This window comes from Drosophila simulans, chromosome 2R (assembly GCF_016746395.2).
Source record: "Drosophila simulans strain w501 chromosome 2R, Prin_Dsim_3.1, whole genome shotgun sequence".
In the NCBI taxonomy this organism is placed as follows: Eukaryota; Metazoa; Arthropoda; class Insecta; order Diptera; family Drosophilidae; genus Drosophila; species Drosophila simulans.
In genome coordinates, this window is record NC_052521.2 from 9388849 (window position 1) to 9408368 (window position 19520).

The following is a 19520-nucleotide window of genomic DNA, read 5'->3' on the forward strand; positions in this document are numbered from 1 at the left end:
GTAGCCAAATTAACAAACGAACAGCGATTTTTTTTTTTTTCGTATGCGTGCCACCAAAAGTTGTTGACTCTTTCGAATTGTCATGCATTTTAAAAATAGGCGCAGCAAAAATATTCTGGACATCGTTGCGCACTTTGAAATATACGAAAGAAGATTTATGGTTCACAGTACTTTTGTACCAAAAAATCATAAGCAAACCAAAAAGCAATCAATCAAAGCAATTATGAATTCTAGGATTGTCAACATTCGAAACAAAATTGGTTTTGGTTATTAAAAAAATTACTTCGAAATTGTGAAAGTTACCTAAAAAAAACAAAATGCCTCCCAAGAAGCCGGGCAAGAAGAAAAAGGACGTGGACTGGTCCGCCGATGAGAATTTCTCCAAGGATCGTTCCATGATCTACATCGAGCACACGTACGAGTGTCCCATTTTCCAGACCAAGGCCGACGAGTGCGGTTCATTCTTCACGCAACGCATACCGGAGCGCAAGTTCCAGCTGGTGAAGAATCGATACGGACGCCAGGTTCCGCGGGACGGAGCCTTCGAGATAGGATTCTCGCAAAATGCCCGCACCTCGGAGCATCTGCTGTGGTCTGGCTTGGACAAGGGACCGCCGCGTCGGGACAAGTTCCCAGTGGACTTCGAGGCACTGGTGCCCGATGTGAACAGGATACTCAAGAAATTCTATCCCGACAAGGCGGTGGGCGTGGGCGCTGACGACGAGGACGAGGAGAAGGAGGACATGTAAACATTTGCCGCACTTTGTTGTCTGAATTATTATAAAGTCTTTACCATAACAATGGCTAATACATGGCGTGAAAAGTAAACAATCAGCCAGAGACCTGTTGGAGCAACTCTAAGACGTCATCCATCCACCCACGCGGCGATTAGTGCGATTCTTCTTTGGCTTTTGTGTGCGGAATATTGCTCGTATTGTCGGATGCGCCACGGACTGACGTACTGACATCACACTTTGACAGCTCCTTTCAAAAGTTAAATGCTTAAATCGACCAGAATAATTAACCCAATACAATGCTGCCACATTAGCAGCCACACGATATATATGTGTATATATATATTATTATTACTGCGCGGGGACATTAGCGACGTCCTATTGTCTGGCTGAGAAATCAGGGCAACCAAATCCGGGACATGTGATGTGCAGTTGGGCAGTGGGTAGTGGATAATGGGTGCTACTATCTCGTTCACTTGGTGTTGACACAACAAATACCCCGAAACACATTTTCAATGTACACAATGGAGGACGAGCAATCCAAACAATTTAAATTGAAAGCTGAATTTGAAACAATAGACAAAGGGCACACACATGTGCTAGTCGGCTTATAAATGCTCTTAAAACTATAAAGTGAAAACTATGCAAGTAAATCAATTTCCTATAAGCTTTTAGCTTGAATTTGCATACAATAAAAGTGCAATCTATACATTGCCAAGTTGCTTTACATAAATAAAATGCAAGACATAGTATTTTCATTTGCTGTTCGCCTTTGGACTTTAATCCAAACCCTAGTCCTAGAGTAATTTTTCCAAAAAGAGCAGCAGAATCCCCACATCCACATCCTAATCCATTGCGGATGTATTTGAAAATTGCAATGTGCCAGCTACACAATGGGCAGCTAGCTAGGAAAGTGCCTGGAAATAAATAAATTGGTAAACCGAAAAACCATCGACTGAGGGCAACTGAAAATTTGCCATTGCAAAACTGGCGAGAGGGGGAATGAAGCCAACAAGTCGTGAAAATCCAAACCAAATTACATTGTGGGCCAACAGCGATGACAATAACAAATACCAGGAATTCAGGGTTTGCTTCCAGCTGGCCCTTGGGACAAATACTAATACTGTTCCAACATTAAAAGTACAAAGGCAGCGGGAGAAGTTGCAGCGGAAAAACAAGAGGATTTGGTTCCCTTTTGATGATTACGTGTGTGTGTGCAAATGCAAAACTATGGCTCTGCGGATTCACACCAGAGTTTTCCCAGCTCCGCAGTTCGGAGCTACAGAGCTCCTGAGCTCCAGAGCTCCGGAGTCCGGATCAAAATGCAAATTAGTCTGGGTTACAGATGGTTTTTTGATTGACTGTTATGGTGGCTGACTTCCAGCCAAGACTAATTTGAATATCACGCATACGTCATGTTCGCCCAGAAACTACAGATGGCTTTTTAGCGCTTGACCGGCAGACAAAGGCGACTTTCAAAAATATTTAGCAACATCCGTGGCGCAGATCATTAATATTAATATAATGGCTGTAAAAATGGCGGGCAGAGGCAGCAGCCAGAAATAACAAAAGTAAAAAAGATAAAAATGAAAACGAAAATGTTGCCGCGACATTCCGATGATTTCAACAGATTTTATGCGACCGGCACAAAGAAATGTCAACGAGGCGTTCTTCGTTTTTCGTGTCACAACTTATTCGGTGGAAATGGGTTAATGTCCAGCCATGCAGCCTCCATCGCCAGAGGTGGAAGTGGATGCATGTGTCAGCTGTCACCGGGATATCGAAGGGGAAACCACACGCCAAGGACAAGCCAGGACGATTGCCAAAAGGCGAGCGAAGGGAGCTTTAATGCAAACAGACCGCAACATTTTGCATTAGAGTGTGCGATATTGTGCGAGATTCCCGGCCAAAAAGTGGGTGTTGGCCCGTTGGCCCGTTGCTCCGTTGGCCAAAAGCAGTTTGGCAATGCCAGCCACTGACGACGGCCTGATGTAAAAATAATCCACGCAGGCGAATGCCAGCAAAATGGCGCACAAACAAACCGAAATGTTGTGTGTTATTTTTGAAATGCAATCAGCTGGATGAGGTATACAGCTCCTTCGATTTCCGGACACGTTTCAGTTATCCCATCCATTGATCTTTATATCCAATATCACATAACCCGTGTGACCTATCCCACATCCTATTACCAATATCCCATATCCCTTTGCTGCAACAAATTGCAGCTGGATCTAAGGGCCATTTATTTAGCAGCGATGCGAAGGCGAATGGCAAATGGCAAATGCCAGATGCTGCCATTTTAGGCTTTTGCATTTTGTTTTATCGCGCCTAGTCGAAGGTCGTGTGTGTGGTTTGAGTGTGTGTGTGTTAACCGGGCCAAATCCCCTTTTAATGAGCCAGCTGGATTGGCCTTTGGCTGATTGCACGCTTAACTGGCCTGCAGATTGCATTTGTCACACCTTAATTAAGCAGTTGCGGATGGGAGAAAAGGTCAGGCAACATCAGTTTTTTTTTTCTCTTTGCCCTCCTGACCTTTAACCTATTTCGCTGGGGAGCAGCGGTTTTATTTCCATGCGTGGCTGTCATAAAAGGTTCGGTTCTGCCCCCATTTTCTGGCCCCGAAGATGATGATAATTCCTTGAGGCCGAATGGAGACGAGCAGCCATCTAATTAAGCGTAAATTGGCAGCCACAAAATAGGGTTCCGCGCTCCCAACTCCCGGATGCAATGTGACGGCCATCAGGCCCACCGCCCAAATTCGAACGCCCACGACCTTGGGGCCGCCCACAATGTTGCTGTTGTGTTATTAACATGAAATTAGTTTTCGGCTAACGCTAATTAAAATTTACGACACCCGCTTTACCTGCAAAATATTTGCGCAAAACTCCCAAAAGTTTACGCTGGCTTAAACTGGCATTAGAAAGCTTAATCAGAGGATCAAAAAGCTAGGGCACATCGCAATAATAATAATTTTCACTGTTTAAATCCTGAAAATTTTGTGGTAAATTAAATTGAATTGGCATAATGCTATAAATAAGATTTTCAGAACCAAAGCACATTCAATGTGACTACTAAATTGTTTATTAAATCCAAATGGGCTAATTAAGACCAAGAAAGCCCATTAAAAAAGTACAAATAAATTTCGTTGGGGCAATCAAGATTCTGGCCATGAAAACTTGCCATTCTATAAATAATGATATAGCCAAGGAATCCGTAATTGCTGTAAGCTGAAATGCACAAAGCGAATTCACCTGATGCTGGATATAAAATTGTTTTTCCCAATGCCACAATTGGGCATCCAATTCCGAGTGAGTGCAAATAATAACATGGAACTTTTTTTATACTGACTGAGGCTTCGTTTTTATTTAATTTTACATATACTTCTGTTGCTGTCATATGTATATATATAATCTCATAAATTAGTTTGTTGTGTATATATAGAGATTTTGTTGGTAATACATTTGTTCCTTATGCCGCAAACGCATATAATTAAATTTCAATAATAATAATGGTATCGTTTTTTTGTTTTGTTCGGTTTCTATTTGTTTTAGGGCGTTTTTTGCTTGAACTCGAATCCAGTTTTTGGTTCACCAGCTGAGATATATATACATATATATATCTGCTGCTATGTACCTATATGTGTATGTGTGTGTTTTTAGATTCGTAAGCAAACTGAAGTAGGTATCATTTATAACCATAAACACACAGATGTACATGTACACATCTATGTATGTATATAGCTGGTAGTTCTTGCCTGGAGTTTCGCAGTTGTCATTCTCCCGCATCTATATATGTATGTATATTCCACACCCGACTCGCTTTCATTTACATTATACATTTATAACCATAATAATTTACAAGTTAAATGGCTTAGAAATTATTAGTAGGACTTCCTGTGTGGGCTACCATACTCATACTCGTACGTACATAATACATAAAACACTTTCTAATTAAAGTTAAAAACGTCCTGCTCTGTGTCGCCTCATCCTACATCGTCCTACATCATCGTACATCCTCGTCCTGTTCGGTACGTTTCGGTTCGGTTCTGCTTCTGTGATGTCCTGTTCGTCCTGTTAGCTTCTGTTTTTTGTTCGGTTTTGGTCTATTTACATAGTGAGAATCTCTAAATTACTTAGACTTCGCTATAGCAATCCTCTTTGTTCTGTATTTACATTGCATATCGATTGAAAAAAATGTTTCGCAGACTTTTCTTGACTTTTGGTTTAAGTTAACATAAGAACGTTACAGGAAATACCCCTCTCCAGGCGGTAAGTTATGTTTTATTCAACGTCTATCAACTAATTTAGGTAAAATACGTTGTTTACATTTAAATTTAGTTTCAACTGGGCTGTTCGCTGTGCATTTAAAAATAGTGCAAAAATACATTTTACAAAAATTTGGTGCATACTTTGAGGCGGTGCTATATAATCACAACATTTACAATTTAAGTGCATTTGCTTGTCAGTGTGTGCGTGTGCGTGTGTGTGTGTGAGCGTGCGTGCATGTGTGGGTGCATGGAATGGGTGGGGAGGGGCGTGGTCGGGGGCGGGGATCGGGAGGCGAGTGTACAGATAGTTTAGACCTAATGTAAACGTTAGAGTCGAACTCTTCGGCCTGCTTGAGTGTTTTGTGGAGATTCCGCTCAAAAGTGTCAATTGAGGACGGATTGCTTTTAAGCCTTGATTGTGTGCATGTATTAGGGAATGTATGTCCTTGTGGCGGAGTGGGCGTGGCCCTCGGCAGTCCCAACTCGCCGAAGCCTCCTCCACATACATAACATCTCGATTTGCATTAAGGTACTTGTGACTACTTATGTTTATAGCTCGAAAATACTCTTTTGATTCCATTTAAAAGTGGCCATTCCTGATGTCTGGGATTGGGACCGGTGCTCCCTGTGCGCGTCCAAAGCTAAACCATGTGGGAACTGATGTCTGAAATTCGGGATTTTGGTGCCGTGGAAGACTGATCTGCTGGCCCAACCAACTCGGCGGATTGCTCCTCAATCCAAAGCAGTTGGATGGGATTGGTTTCCTCGCTGCTCGGAGTTTTTTGTTCTTTTTTTTTGTGCTGATTCGTGCGATTTCTACAAACAACGATGCACACAAAATATAATCACTAATTAATCAGGCTCTAATACAAATTCAGTTGTCCGCGTTAATCGCTTAATAATTTGTAGGTAAGTGCAATTGTGGTGCATTTCAATACATACATATAATTTATGCTTTTCGTTTTGATTTGGTATAATTATTTATCACATAAAACGTGCAACAGTGCAAAATTGTTAATGCTAATTGTTTGTCATAATTTCTCCCGCTAATTGTTTCAATTGAACATAATTTATTAGGGTTCGTGTGTGTGTGTTGTTGTTGTTTTATAATTTTGTAAGTGTAATGAATTGCATGAATACTTAATGGGTTCAATTAAGGTTGAAATTATAATGTGGGCTTGGCTGAAAGTAATTGCAAACATGTTAGCTGTGCGTAATAGCTGAAATATTTTGTGGAAAAAAGTGAAAAAAACTGCTCTTTAAGTTGATATCCCAATTATTCCTGCTCAATTACAGAATCCCCCAAAACATCTCCATTTAACAATAGAATTTTGTCCTTGAAATTTTCCAAACACCATGAAGCTCTTCACTGTTTTCCGATCGAATTGCCCCAACCCACAATTTATTTTCAGCAATTTGCATGCAAGACCTTTCAACATACTCAAATATCAGTGTTATCAATGTTATCATGTTGTTCGAAAGTTTTCTTATCATTTTTTTTTTTGTTTTTCGGTTTTTAGTGGTCAGCGCAATGTGTTCACTTATGAGTGGAATTAAAGTGGCATTGAATTGCACCAGTGGCTCTGGTTGTTTGCTACATTGAGTTGCGGCTTTTTGTGGCAAGGTCATAAAAAGCTGACCCGAATCAATGACTACAACACCTGATGCCCATTGAAGGTCACTTTAGGTCCAAGTCTGCGGTTCTTTCTGGCTTAAAAATGTTCGTTGTTTTTCAGTTTTGCATGCAGCCTCCAATGCCTCTATAAATTGTCTTTGGCCACAATCTCTCTGTGCTCAAACTTTTCAAACTTTTGGCTATCAAATGTTATCTTAGATCGTACTAAACACGGATATACATCGAATACACATAGTTTACTTGTTGAATAGTACGAGTATTTTTGGGCGATGGTTGACACTTTTGTGCTCAGCAAAAGCAGTTAAATTATATAATTCCATTTCGCGGATCTACACCTAACACAACTAACATTTATACGTTTTTTTTTTTACGAGGATATTAATCATTTAAATATATATTTCTAAATTTTCCATTTTCCAGACCGCTAAACAGCTGTGTCAATTTCCATTTCAAAATCTCCCATCTTATTTCCTCGAACATTAAACATTTACTTTCTTTAGAGTTGACATTTGTGCTCTGACTTGTATTCGTGTACACTTAACGTGGGCAATAATTTAAGGGTAAAAACTAGTTACTAGACCTTGTTGAAAAGTTTGTCTGACCGCCAAGTGAAGAGCTCCATGTGGCCAAAGGACTACGGAAGCTGAGGTCGCCCGTCGGGACTTACCAGCAAGGATCCACGGATCCTGGGATTAACTCAAAGTTTGCTGCTTCAGGTGTTCTTCAGCGGCAACATAAAAGCCCTTGGAAGGATGTTCTTAGTTTTGCAGGATTTCAAACTCAAAAGGTAAATATGTGCACTATGTTTTTAGATCCATGAGAAAGTTATAGTTTGGTATTTGATTTACTGCGTGTGTAGTTGTTAACTTACTTGTTGTTCTTGTGGTGAGTGTTGTCAGGTGTCGTTGTTGTTTTTGTGAAGAGAAAAATATAGTAGTAGTTGAGTAACAAATTCTGTAATCTTGTGAAAGAATCGAAGTAAAAATCAGAAATGCATGTTTGGGTTTCGTTTTCAGTGTATATTAAGTTGTGTATTTGTTTTCATTTTTTCCTTGTTTTTTTGTGTATTTTCTTGTTTTTTTCCGCTTTATCATATATTCGTATAATATATAATTAATTATTATAAGTAGTTAAGAAAACGTTTGTTAAATTAAAGGGGGAATTATGCTAAAACTAGACCTCCTACACAATCGAAATTAGTGTGGGAAAGACAGAGACAGTGACAGAGACAGAGAGACAGAGTTTCGGCGAGATAGAAAAGAGGAAGGCAAAATTATTTACAGCAAATACTAATTAATTAATTAATAAGACTCTGGGCTAGACGAAAATCAATAGAATAGATTGACCGTGTTTTCATTCGATAATTTGTGCGAATGGCGTGCGCCATTTGCTACTCATAGTTAATTATATGCTCCATCTTTCTCTTTGATGTTTTTTTCACGATTTTCTACGATTTCTCATTTCTCTCTCTCGTCTGCAAATATACAAATACAAATAAATACAAGTTTTTTGGGGGCTGACTATATATCCTTAAGTGTACGTTTATACTTGTATGTGTGTGTGTGTGTGTGTCTGTGTATGTACCTATGGTTGCTTGTGTGTATATGTGTATGTATCTTTTAACATTCAATTCAACAATTGTTTTTATTCAGCTTCATAATCTGTATTTGCTCGCTAAGTTGACTCCTACTACTTTATGGTACTCGAAAAATAATTTGTAAACTAAAAACTCTACAATTACAAAACATTTAAAAATTAAAAAGGGGAAATACAAAATGTTTCACTAATTTAGACGTAATATGTTTATTTACAAATTCTTTTTATACACAATACTGTTTGCTGTGAGTGAGTGCGAGACGCAAAGGCTTAATTAGAAACGGAAATGAAAACGTTTAAATAGGCTAAAAAGTAGGGGAAATAAAACCGAAAATAATTAAATTGTTATTAAACGATCTTCGTTAGTACTTCGTTCAATTGGAATATGAAATTATTGGGGAAATTGCGCTTTCGCTTTTGTTATTTACAGTCGAACTTATGTACTTTCATTTGGGCATGTCCTTATGGAAGTTGTCATTTTTCTCGTTTAAAATTTCGTTCTTGTTTTTGTTAGGATTATAGAAAAATAGGCCAAAAATATATGTTTTTTTTTCTGTGTGTCTGTGTGTGTGTGTGAGATTTCTATACCTTTACCGCAATTGTCGTACGTTCGTTCAAAAAATGTGATTAAAACTTTTGTTCGTCTTTGATTTGTTTTCGGGTGTTTTTCCTCTGGATTTTGGTTTTTTAATTGTTGTTTAGTGCGCATTTGTTCTTGTCGTTCATCTTCATTGGATTTGTGCATAATTTCAAGGATTACAATTAATTGCATATACATATACATTATTCGTACTCGTTAGCATTTACTGGTAGTTATCATTTACTTAGAGTTATACACACGTTAAACTGCGCTTAGGATTTCCGTATGGTATAGAAATTGCTATTATTAATTTACTTTCATTTATATTTAAAGGTGGGTTATTTTGCAGTTATTTATGTAAACGTTTACTGAATCATTTAATCAATCATTTCAAAGGAAAACACCTAGGTTGTCCCCTATTTATACTTTTCGGTTAATAACGAAGATCGTTGATATAGGAGGGCAGGAGATTGGGGTTCGATGTGAAATTAAAAACTTACTCGTAAACGTATGCTCAATTAGATTTATATAATTTGTTTGCGATTTTTTATACGCACTGTATATAAGATATGAAATTTTATTGCTCGCAATTTCATATGTTATTCCGTTGTAAATAATTAAACAATTGTTTAGGATTTAGCAATTCACACGAATCGATTTAGTAACATGCAAATACGTGCAAAAATATAAATGACACCAATTATCGATTGATTAAGTCCACAAAGTCAATCGCGATTAAAACGCTTGCTGGCTGTTTCAATATTTCAATTGAATGAAATGCGGAAATTAATGTGGAAATTCGGGGGAAAAACGCGGGAAATGCAGCATGTGAAAATCGCTCTAGAGGGTATTCATTATTATTGTTAATTCGCCATTGGTATTATCTTGCGCTTATTTTGCCGTTGTCATTTGTTTGCGTACACAACCGTTTAAAAATTTTAATTTGTAAATTTCGGCTTAAAAATTTGCTTGATTGTATTTCATAATTGATTGATTGTGTTGTGGGAACTCGCCGCTTAACAGGCATAATAATAGCGAATAATTTTCATGGACCAGATAACATTGTTGTTTGCGTTTTAAGGTTGAGTTTTTAGCTTTTCCAATCGTGAGAATAGCGCGAATAAAAAACTAATGCAAAAGTCGATTAGGAATAAACACTTGTGGCATCGAAAAAAAGGTCGAGAATGGATTAGTGTTAGTTAGCATTTGTACAAGCTGTTCGTTTCGCTTATAAGCTTATCGTTTTTTATATATATATATATATTTATAAGTCCATTGTTATTTAAACATAGTTCAATTATGTAAATAAATTTACTTAACTACAGATAGCTGCCATTTCCGTGAGAACTGTTGTCGCTCATGAACGAAATCAAAAACTCTAGTGTGGAGGGGAGAGATCCTTACAGGCAAACGAAAAGGATAATTGAAAGTATTATTTACAAACATGAGAAGGACAAAGAATCGGAGCAAATCATCTATAATGGCGAACGTATTACTAGCAACGAGAGAACTTTAAACCAAAAGTATCTGAGTACTATAGAAACTTAATTGGGTTTTCAATGAAGTCAAGTCTTTTTCTTTATGTAAATGTTTGCTTCATTCGCATAAGTTGTAAATGTTTGTTTTTGTCGCTAATCTTGCTGTTATTGCATTGTATATAAGTATATTATATTGCACTCGTTAGCTTGTTCAGTTATCAGCAATAAAACCTAATGCAATATTTTCTTCAATTGTATATTTGTTTGTTATTGGTATATGTATACTATTAATATATATTTAATGTCGGTTTTTTCTGTGTATATGTATATATAATTCATTCGTCTTCTGCTTGCTGCCTCATCGTTATTTTTATCGCTTTTTTTTTTTGCTTGCTTCGTTTTGATTTCATTTCATTTCATTTGTTTATTTAACATTAACATTATTTAACTTTAATACACGTATAATTAAATAATGTACACGAAATATATTTCATATAGTAAGATATATTTATAATATATTTATTTAATATATACTAAAAATAGTTAGGCCCAATTTTGTTTTTCCTCATTATGTTTTCTGTTCCTGCGAAACAAGTTTGAAAATGAAAAAAACATAGTTTTTTTTTGTTTTGTTTGTCCTTTTGCTGAATTGTAATTTAGCTTTAGTATGTATAACTGCATCTTCTGCTTGGGCTTTTCATTAAGTTAATTTTTAATAATAATAGTGTAATAATAATCATACCTTTCGTCAAGCACATTTTCTGCCTCATTTTGTTTTTAATCATAGCTTTCGCTTTTCTTACTTGGCAATTGTCCATTTAGCCCATTGCGAGCTGCATTTTTATGTGGCTGGGGATTTCTTTGCGGGATTTGCTCGGGGAAATCTTTCCCATGAAGGATATCAGAGGATAGGCGGGTGGTTTGTGGCTTGTCTGTGTGTCTGGTTCCTGGATAATGTTTAACTTAACAGGGGTCTTGTTTGCTTGGGGCGACATGTTAAAACTAATTGTTTGTCAATGTGAGTTCGCTAGGTGTATTTTCTGTGTGTGTGTGCTGTGTATTAGAGTCTGTGTGTGTGTGTGTGTGTGTGGTTGGTGGGTGGGTGGAGCTTAACGCCCTCGCGCCCAGCGTAGTAACGCATCCGCTAACACATCCAGATGGGCCTTCGTCTGCAAAGATAGGGAAAACCAGAAGAATGGCATTTAAATAATGACATCACGTATACGCCGTGTTGCGCGCCGAACTCACCGTCTTGTAGAACATGCAGGATCTTCGGTCCTCGTCCTCGCCATCGGGACAGTCGATGAAGCCATCGCACAGCACATGATCGTCTATGCAGCGGTATCTGCCCTGCCGGTCGGGAATCGGGCAGGCGAATCGCTCCATGCCATCCATGGCGGTAGGACACTCTGCAAGACGAAACGCAAACAAAAACGGTTGACAGTCAGTCAAAATGGTTTTCTCTTGGCCAGGCGGCAGAAGTGGTTGGTTGCGGAGTTGGAAGCAGTTAAGAAACAGGTAAGAAGCCCCGAACTTTTCCCATAAATCGTTCAGTGAAAAACTTCTGCACACGCTAATGTCTGTCATGATTTGCGTCTAAACGTTGCAACTGCCAGCCGGCGCATAGAAGTATGCTATGGATATTTCACCACCCCTCGCCGCCCCATACTGCATTCGTTTGTTTGTGTGTGTGTGTGTGCGGCGGCCGCTTAGCAGGTTTTTGTTGTTATAAATAGTTTCACGTTCGCTTCTTTACTACTTTCTGCGGCTAAAAGGAGGGAAAACGGGGCAAATGGCTGGGGAAAATCCAGGCTTGGCTGGCTTCGCCTGCACCGACGCCGCCGCCACCGCCGTCTAACGGGGAAAAAAAAGCCAACTGAAATACAAACTTTACTTTTTGTGGCATTTCACTTTGTGCTTGCCTTTCCTCCATATCTTTTTTCCTTTGCACTGCCTTCCACCAACAAATACATAAAAATAAATCACTTGTAGGACATGTTGGCGCCTCCGGTTTAGTTTTCCCTGCCACATGTGCGCTGGTATGTGTGCCGGTTGCATGTGTATTGGAATCCGCTGTTCGAGCTGCCCGTATAGGTTTACCCACCACCCACTTTTCCAACTCCTGCTACCCGCTCATTCCCAATTGCCATTTCCGCCGTTCAACTTGCTCTTGCAAAACTTTCCTCTGCTATTTTTGGCTGCATCCAAAATAATTCTGCTCTGGTTTTTGCCACGCGACCAGCTTTGCCACTTAATAATTCTGTATTTTATTTGTCTTATTGCGGAAATGAAAATCACTTGGCAAGCCCCGGGCTATTTAATCAGAAGGTGTTTCCAGCTTAGCGCAACTGCAGCAAGGCTTAACGTATGTTTTTCCACTTCCAGTGAAGTTTTTATATAGCATAATTATTCGTTTTTATAGTAAAGTTTTCTTTTGAAAAAAAAAATACTTCATATTTTTCAATGGCTTACCCACGATTATATATTATTTAGTTTATATTGGTAATCGGGATTAACCAACACAATGAGATATTGGTTATATGTAGTTTGAAAAGTAAGAAACGTTTACTCTTAATCGCTTTATATTTCCAACGTATTGTATTCAAGTGCTGACGTTTTTTCCATTATTTCAATGAGCTGTTCTATTACCAACTGCTGTGAACTGACATTAAATTAATTTTATTTCTTTTGCTCACGCGCCAGTCGTGCCAAGTGCATTTCATTCATTAAGTTGATCTGTCTGCCCTTCGTTTGCATTTCAGGTGTGTGTGTGTGAGTGTGTGCGATTGTTGCAATTGCAAAATCACCTGACAAAGCATAAATGTGAGCAGCTGCAGCAGTGGCAGAAACCCGACACTCGACTGTTTGTGTCTCCCCATTGGATTCCGGGGATTGCCCATTCCGCGCCGGAATATTGTTCGGCTGTCAGCGGGAAATCAATTGATGATGGTGTGTGTCTCATTCGCCTCCCCTGAATGTTCGCTTCGTTAGGCACCTGGCTTCTGCAACCTGCCTTCAATGGATTCCGACTCCAATTGCGTGGCGTGCCAAAGAGCCATTTGCATTTTGAAGAGCGCCCACATCTTCTGCGGCACGTTGGCTACGGTTATGATGATGAAGATGACGGCGATGATTCAGTTAATGGTGAATGGTGAATGGCGAATGGTGAACCACGATGACAATGTCGCACCGCCGGAGGCGCTTCTCACGATTGCCATTTATCAACTTCGTTGGACGCCGCATAATTGCATCAAAGGACACTTGGGCACGTTTTAACATTCGAGCGGGGTTTGGGGCGGGGATGAAAGGGGAGGTGGTCGCTGCAGGGATTCGGCCAAAAAGGACGCAGCTTTATGCAGATTTCTGCATACATTACGCATACGCAATGTGGCCGCGGAACCAAGAATTCCATTAGTTTTATTGCCAGAAAACGAGCAGTTGTTGTGCTATTCTGTGCGTTCCTGCAACCCACATTTTGTACTTTGAACTTAATTTCACACACAAATAACTTGCAAATTGTAGCAACGTTGTAAAGTTCGAGGGAAATTTCGGTCGCATTTGCTGGCTGGCTATGTTTTCTTTTTCCTTTTTTTTTTTTTTTGGGCCAAGTCAGCGAAGTTTCTCCGCTTGCCTTGCACCACCCACCCACTGAACCCACCGAATCCACCGAACCCACTCGCCCACTCAGTCGGAAAGCTAGCTTCTGAGGCTATTGAACTTTAAATTGATTTTTGCGCTTGTTTGCTAGTTTTGCTCGTCTCCTTTCTTCGGGCGGGTGGCTCAAATTGCAACTAACCGGTGGGTGGAAGTGAGCTCGAAGTGGGAGTGGCAGTGGGTCTGGCTTGGTTCTAGTTCTGGTTCTTCTTCCTTTTCTGGTGGTGCTTCCACTGCTGCCAATGCATCCATTTCTCCCCCTGGTGGTGCTTATCGTTGTTGCAATAAATCGAAATAAGTTCTGCTCGGAGAACAGGGTGAATGGCCTACTTTCTGTTGGACGGGCCAAATTAAACTGATTTATATAGACATATATATGTATTACGGACCGATAAGCAATCAAACATAACTGTGTCACCTAAAATATTCGTGCAGAAATGAATATTCTGTGCAATTGTAGTCATAGATTGCTATGATGCATCATTGAAATAAAAGACTATTGTCTCGACACAAATTTTAATTTAAGTTTACAAGCCAGCTCAATGAAGTATTTATTTAATATCTAAGTACCTTAGAACTAGAAGCTAAAAAGGATTTTTACCTTGTTGCCTACACGTGTGACTAACTTCGATTAAGGACACTAAAAACTGCACACATTCTATTCTAAGAAATCACCACAAGCCACTCTATTTCCATAGCAGACGATAAAAGGATAAAAAGATCTACTTGCACAGCTTTTCTTGCGACTGCAAAACAACACATCAGAGGCGATATAATCACATGTCAACAATATCCACTCGGAATACGCGATGGAAATTGTGAAACTTCTTATGACGTTCGAGTGCATCTCTGTATGCAAATCACCGCCACCCGAGGCAACTGTACCCAAAGTTTAGAAGCAGAGCAGCCATTCCATTCAGCTTAGGAGAATCAACGCATGTTGACACTAAGACACCCGCCAACAGCAGCAGCAACAACAATAACAACAACAATGATGGCTAACAAGCCACAAGAACAACAACACGTGGGGTGTCAAAAAATCAAAAGCATAAAAAGGATTTGGCTGTTGCCAAGCCAAGGAGCTATATACTCGCAGTTGGGGCATGGATGGGTTTTTTTTTTGGCCAAAAAGTGCCAACCGATGCTATTTTCGTCGCACGACAGACAGACGTATACGTGGCGAATACGTAATGCAGGAGCAGTGAGCTTCGCGAAGAGTTCGTGGCGAAAAATAAGTCGCAGAAATTTGTAACAAAGTTCGCGTAGTGAGAAAACCTTTTGCTCCCACACACACACACACGCACACAGCGACACTTATACAGATGCACGAAGGATGTGGCGATGGCGATGAAAGAGAAAAAGGAGGAGAGCTGCAAACGCCTGTTGTCTCGTCAGTGTGGCGCCTAAAAGGCTGCCAACAATAATAACAAAACCCACGAAAAGAGACCAAGCTGCACACAGATGCACTCCGTGTTTGTGTCCATCTATACATACAAGTATGTGTGTGTGTGTGTGTGTGTGAGGGCGTCAGTGTGCAGGAAGCGCCAGCCAAAGGAAGCAGCGCGCAACGATTTTGCAGCAATAAATTGATAGTTTTATGTGGCGCACATAAACAGGAGCAGGCGGCAAAGGACGATGGGTTCTGCAAGTCCTGGGACATTAAAGTCGCGTCCTTACGCCCACACACAAAGGCAAAAGGGATCATCTTGCGCCAGCTACCGCCTGCTTCCGCCAGTAACCGCCCATTCCGCCTGCAGATTACGGCCGTAAATAGCAAAAGGCATTGCATAAAACAAAAGGCTGAGCAAATTTATAAATGACAACTACAAAATTGATGGGCATTTCCTTTTTGCGACAACCTCTCCATTGATTCTATGCCATCCCGAGATCATCCAGCCAATTTGTCGTGTTGCGAATTTCACTTTTTGGGCCCAGCTTAGGCACAGCAGCATAGCTCTTCTCTGACACATTTTCCATCCTGTTTGTCCTGTTTGTATGCCGGCATTGTCCTTCATCAAAAATGTATTCACCGTTTGTCAAGTTTCAACACGAAAAACCGGACAGCAGCAGCAAATTGAGGTGTTCCCCGAATGGAATAAGATGCTCCTGTCATAATTTGTTTGCCTTTTTCCGTTTTGCAGAACCGTAATAAGGTTTTGATTAAATTTGCTGCTCAAATGTATCTGCCAGGCGAAAATCTTCCGTTTGGCTGTCTATTATTTTAGGACTTCTGTTACCGGGGATCGCCTTACTTTTGGCTTTCTGGGTTGTTTCTTTGGTTAGCAGGTCCCAGCATCTAGTCCTTCGTTCGCCTGGCTTCAATTAATTTAACATATTTTCTTTTTTTGTTTTTCCACCAGCTCACCCACGTACGTGCATAGTACATACGTACAACAAATGGCCGCAGGTTAGCTTTTCTCCATTTTGTTTTCCTTTTTTGCCGCTTTGTTTTGCTTTGTAGGGCGTAAAGAAAAAGGCGGCACAGAAAGCAGGAACGTAAACAGCCGCCAGGTGGCGCGTTGGTGGTGGTAGTCTTATGTGTGTGTGTGTGTTTGTGTGGCCCCTCGAGGTACATTTTGTTTTCGGATCGCATTTATTGTAATTTAATAAGCCCGTTTCAACGTGCCCTCATCCATTTCCACATCCTCATCCTCGTACTCATCCACATTCAGCTCCAGAACCAGCGAGATGTGATGGGAATACGCTGCCTGCAAGCTAGCTGTCGGTTCCGCCTTCTGCATGTAGGCGAAAAGCATTTCCCCGTCACTTCATATTCATAGCTGATAAATCATACACCCGACCGCCACAAAGGCACGCCCACCGGCAGGCCCGGCTGACGACATGGGAAACCTTTTAGGACGCATTCGTCCCGAAAACGCTTCCCACTGAAGTGGTTTGCAATGCTCTCGTTGGCAACATTGGATCCGATTCATGGGTTTCGGATGCGCCACCGCAGGACCTGGTATCGTGTATCAAAGGTTGGGGAAGGCCAGGCATCTAATTATCAGGCACTTGGCGCTTTAATTTTATTGATAAATTCCCAGGGATATGCCGCTACAGTATTTCTCTCCTCATAACTAGTTGATGATGCATTGGAGGCCACATAAACACTTGGGCCGAGCCGTTTACAGGACCTGCCCCTCGTTTCGAGTTTATATGCAAATGTTATGTCCTTCCAGAACCACAGCTTCATGCCTCAACTGGCGCAACATATTTTGCATATTGTAGCAGAACATTTAAAATTTCCCATAACTTACGCTCACTCTACTGTCGGCGGCATTGAAGGCCTCGAGCGATTTTCTCGCAATTTCTCATAGTTTTATGGCCCGTTCATGGTGTAACTTTTTTCCATTTCCCAGTCAAGTCAGCACTTTTGTGCTGCGATATGCGGCATGCATATTGCTGATGATGGCAACAGATTTAACACAAATTAGGTTTAATCATTGTGAGCTAGGGCACACTTTTTTTTTGCCAAAAAAGAGAAACCTAATATCAAGTATACGCCGCATGGACCCAAAGTGAGTAAAATTGTTACAATATTCTGCTGAATGTGCAACTAATTTATGTTTCTAATTCAAATTATCTTTTGTATTAATACACTTTAAATGAAAACGAGAACTAGTATAAAATATCTAAGCTATTTTATTGTCTTGCTGTAATGCCATAAAACACTTTGGTAAATACTTGTTAAATATCTAACTTCTGTCAGCCATGTATTACGTTGGTATCTATAAGATAAATGCTATCTGAAATCACCACATTCTCACCGACATATAGTGGAAATTAAAGGAAGACAAACGACTCCATGCGGATCAAAGGAACTTGTCATTCGGAAGCGAATCAAAACTTACAACTGGCAGATGGAATTAAGATTGGACTAATCTGCCTAAGAGCGTGCCAAATGCCCTTTCAACGGTTAAGCCATTTAATTTTGGTTTATATATTTTAATTAACTCCCATCAGAAACTCACACACATGTGCACACACACACACACACCCATCGAGGGTTAAAGGGCACGGCTGAGGCTCGTCTGCAGAAAACATAAGAAAAGAATAACAATGGCGAAGCAGAAGCAAATGGCCAAATATAGCAACAAATAAACGAAGCAACAAACCATCAACAGTTTAATATGCGACGTCTGTTCTCCGTGAAAAGGAAAAACGATAGAGAGTGAGAGAGAGGGAGAGCGGGAAAAGCGGCGGAAAAGTGATGGCGATAGAGAGGCAGGCGAGGAAAACGAGGAAAACTTCTGGGAATTGCTGCTTACACATTTGTAATCTTGTCTTGTCTTCGTTGGCTGTCTCTGTTGCCACTGTGTTGCCACTTTTTAGGGAGTGCCGGGAGGCGCATTTCTATTTTTAGCTCCTGTACTTGAGCGTTGGTATTGGTGCGTATCTGTGTGCGCCCGTGGGTGTGAGCCGTGCCTTTGTGTGTGTGTGTATGTGTGTACATTCGTTACGTACGTCCTTTTCGCTGGTTTCTTCAGCTCACTTCCTTTCGCATTTCGTCAAGAGTAATAAAAACTCATATTTTTGGTGGCCCCTCCTGCGCTCTCCCTCTCACTAAATATATATATCATTCTCTCTCTCTCCTTTTCCCTTAAAGTCTGCCTTTCTCGTTTTGGCCAAATTAAATGAATTTGTTAACGCGTGCTGGTTACTTTTTTATGCCGCCGCTGGCTTTTCCTTTCACGCATCAAATTGGCTTCGTGTCGTCAAAAACCGATCGATTGGCCAGCCAACAAACTCACCGAACTCCCCTCGTAGGGCAATGCAAAAATCGAAAATGAGAAAAACTTCCTAATTGGCAATTAAAAAGTGTTAGAGCCAGATGCAGGACCAAGAAAAATGAAGGCCATTAAAAGTTTTGTAGCTCTGAAATGTGGCCGAAAACAGACGCATTCTCCCATTTTTGTCGGTCTCGATTCATAAAGAGATTTTAAGAGATGTTCTATAATTAGTGCGAAGTGCTTTTACCCGGCATGATACATTTCAAATTAGTAACGAAGGCAACACGAAAAATGTGTGTGCAGTCAGAAAAATCGGAAGTGGTGCTCTTATGTAACAAAGAAACATAAATCTAGAAACAATTTGCTTCTACTTTTTATATCCAATTATACACCATTATTTTATGGGGGATATATTTATAATCAAAGTAATACATATTTTAAATAAATAATTATATTTATAAGCACTTTTCTGAATGTGCACGAATTTATTTAAAGACTTTTAACAAGCGCAAACGTTCATCTTTTGTTTGGGCTTATAAATTAATGATGTGCTGGGGTAAGCTGAGTGTGCAGACCGAGTCGATTGTAAAGTGTAATTGTAATTATTTTAATTGCACCGTTAAAGGGCACATTTGTGTGTGTGTTTGTGTGTGTTGCTCGCTTTTGCAACAACAAAATAAACCGCAGAGAGAAGTCCCATTGGCCACAAAAGTGTTAAAGCAAGAGCAAACAAAAGTGCGAATGGTTATTATTTGGGTTTGACGTCAAAGGCCTAAAACGCCAATTACAAAGCGCACACACACACATACACACAAACACAGCTAGCTACGTGCCTGGCCAACACA

General features: G+C 40.2%; 2 protein-coding genes across 2 annotated transcripts in view; one reads left to right on the forward strand and one right to left on the reverse strand.

Annotated features, from left to right (window-relative positions):
- The first annotated feature begins 217 nt into the window (after window positions 1–217).
- On the forward strand, window positions 218–1059 carry LOC6734087 (selenoprotein BthD). The gene has a single exon (XM_002081086.4). The coding sequence runs from the start codon at window positions 318–320 to the stop codon at window positions 747–749; it is 432 nt and encodes a 143-aa protein (XP_002081122.1). The 5' UTR covers window positions 218–317; the 3' UTR covers window positions 750–1059.
- Window positions 1060–4067: 3008 nt separating this feature from the next.
- LOC6739394 overlaps window positions 4068–19520 on the reverse strand; it is a 33851-nt gene continuing 18398 nt past the window's right edge. Inside the window, exons 2-3 of the mRNA XM_039291397.2 lie at window positions 11540–11700; window positions 4068–11460 (exon numbers count right to left, since the gene is read on the reverse strand). Coding sequence (XP_039147331.1) covers window positions 11401–11460; window positions 11540–11700 — 221 coding nt within the window. The 3' untranslated portion in view covers window positions 4068–11400. The remainder of the gene's footprint in view (window positions 11461–11539; window positions 11701–19520) is intronic.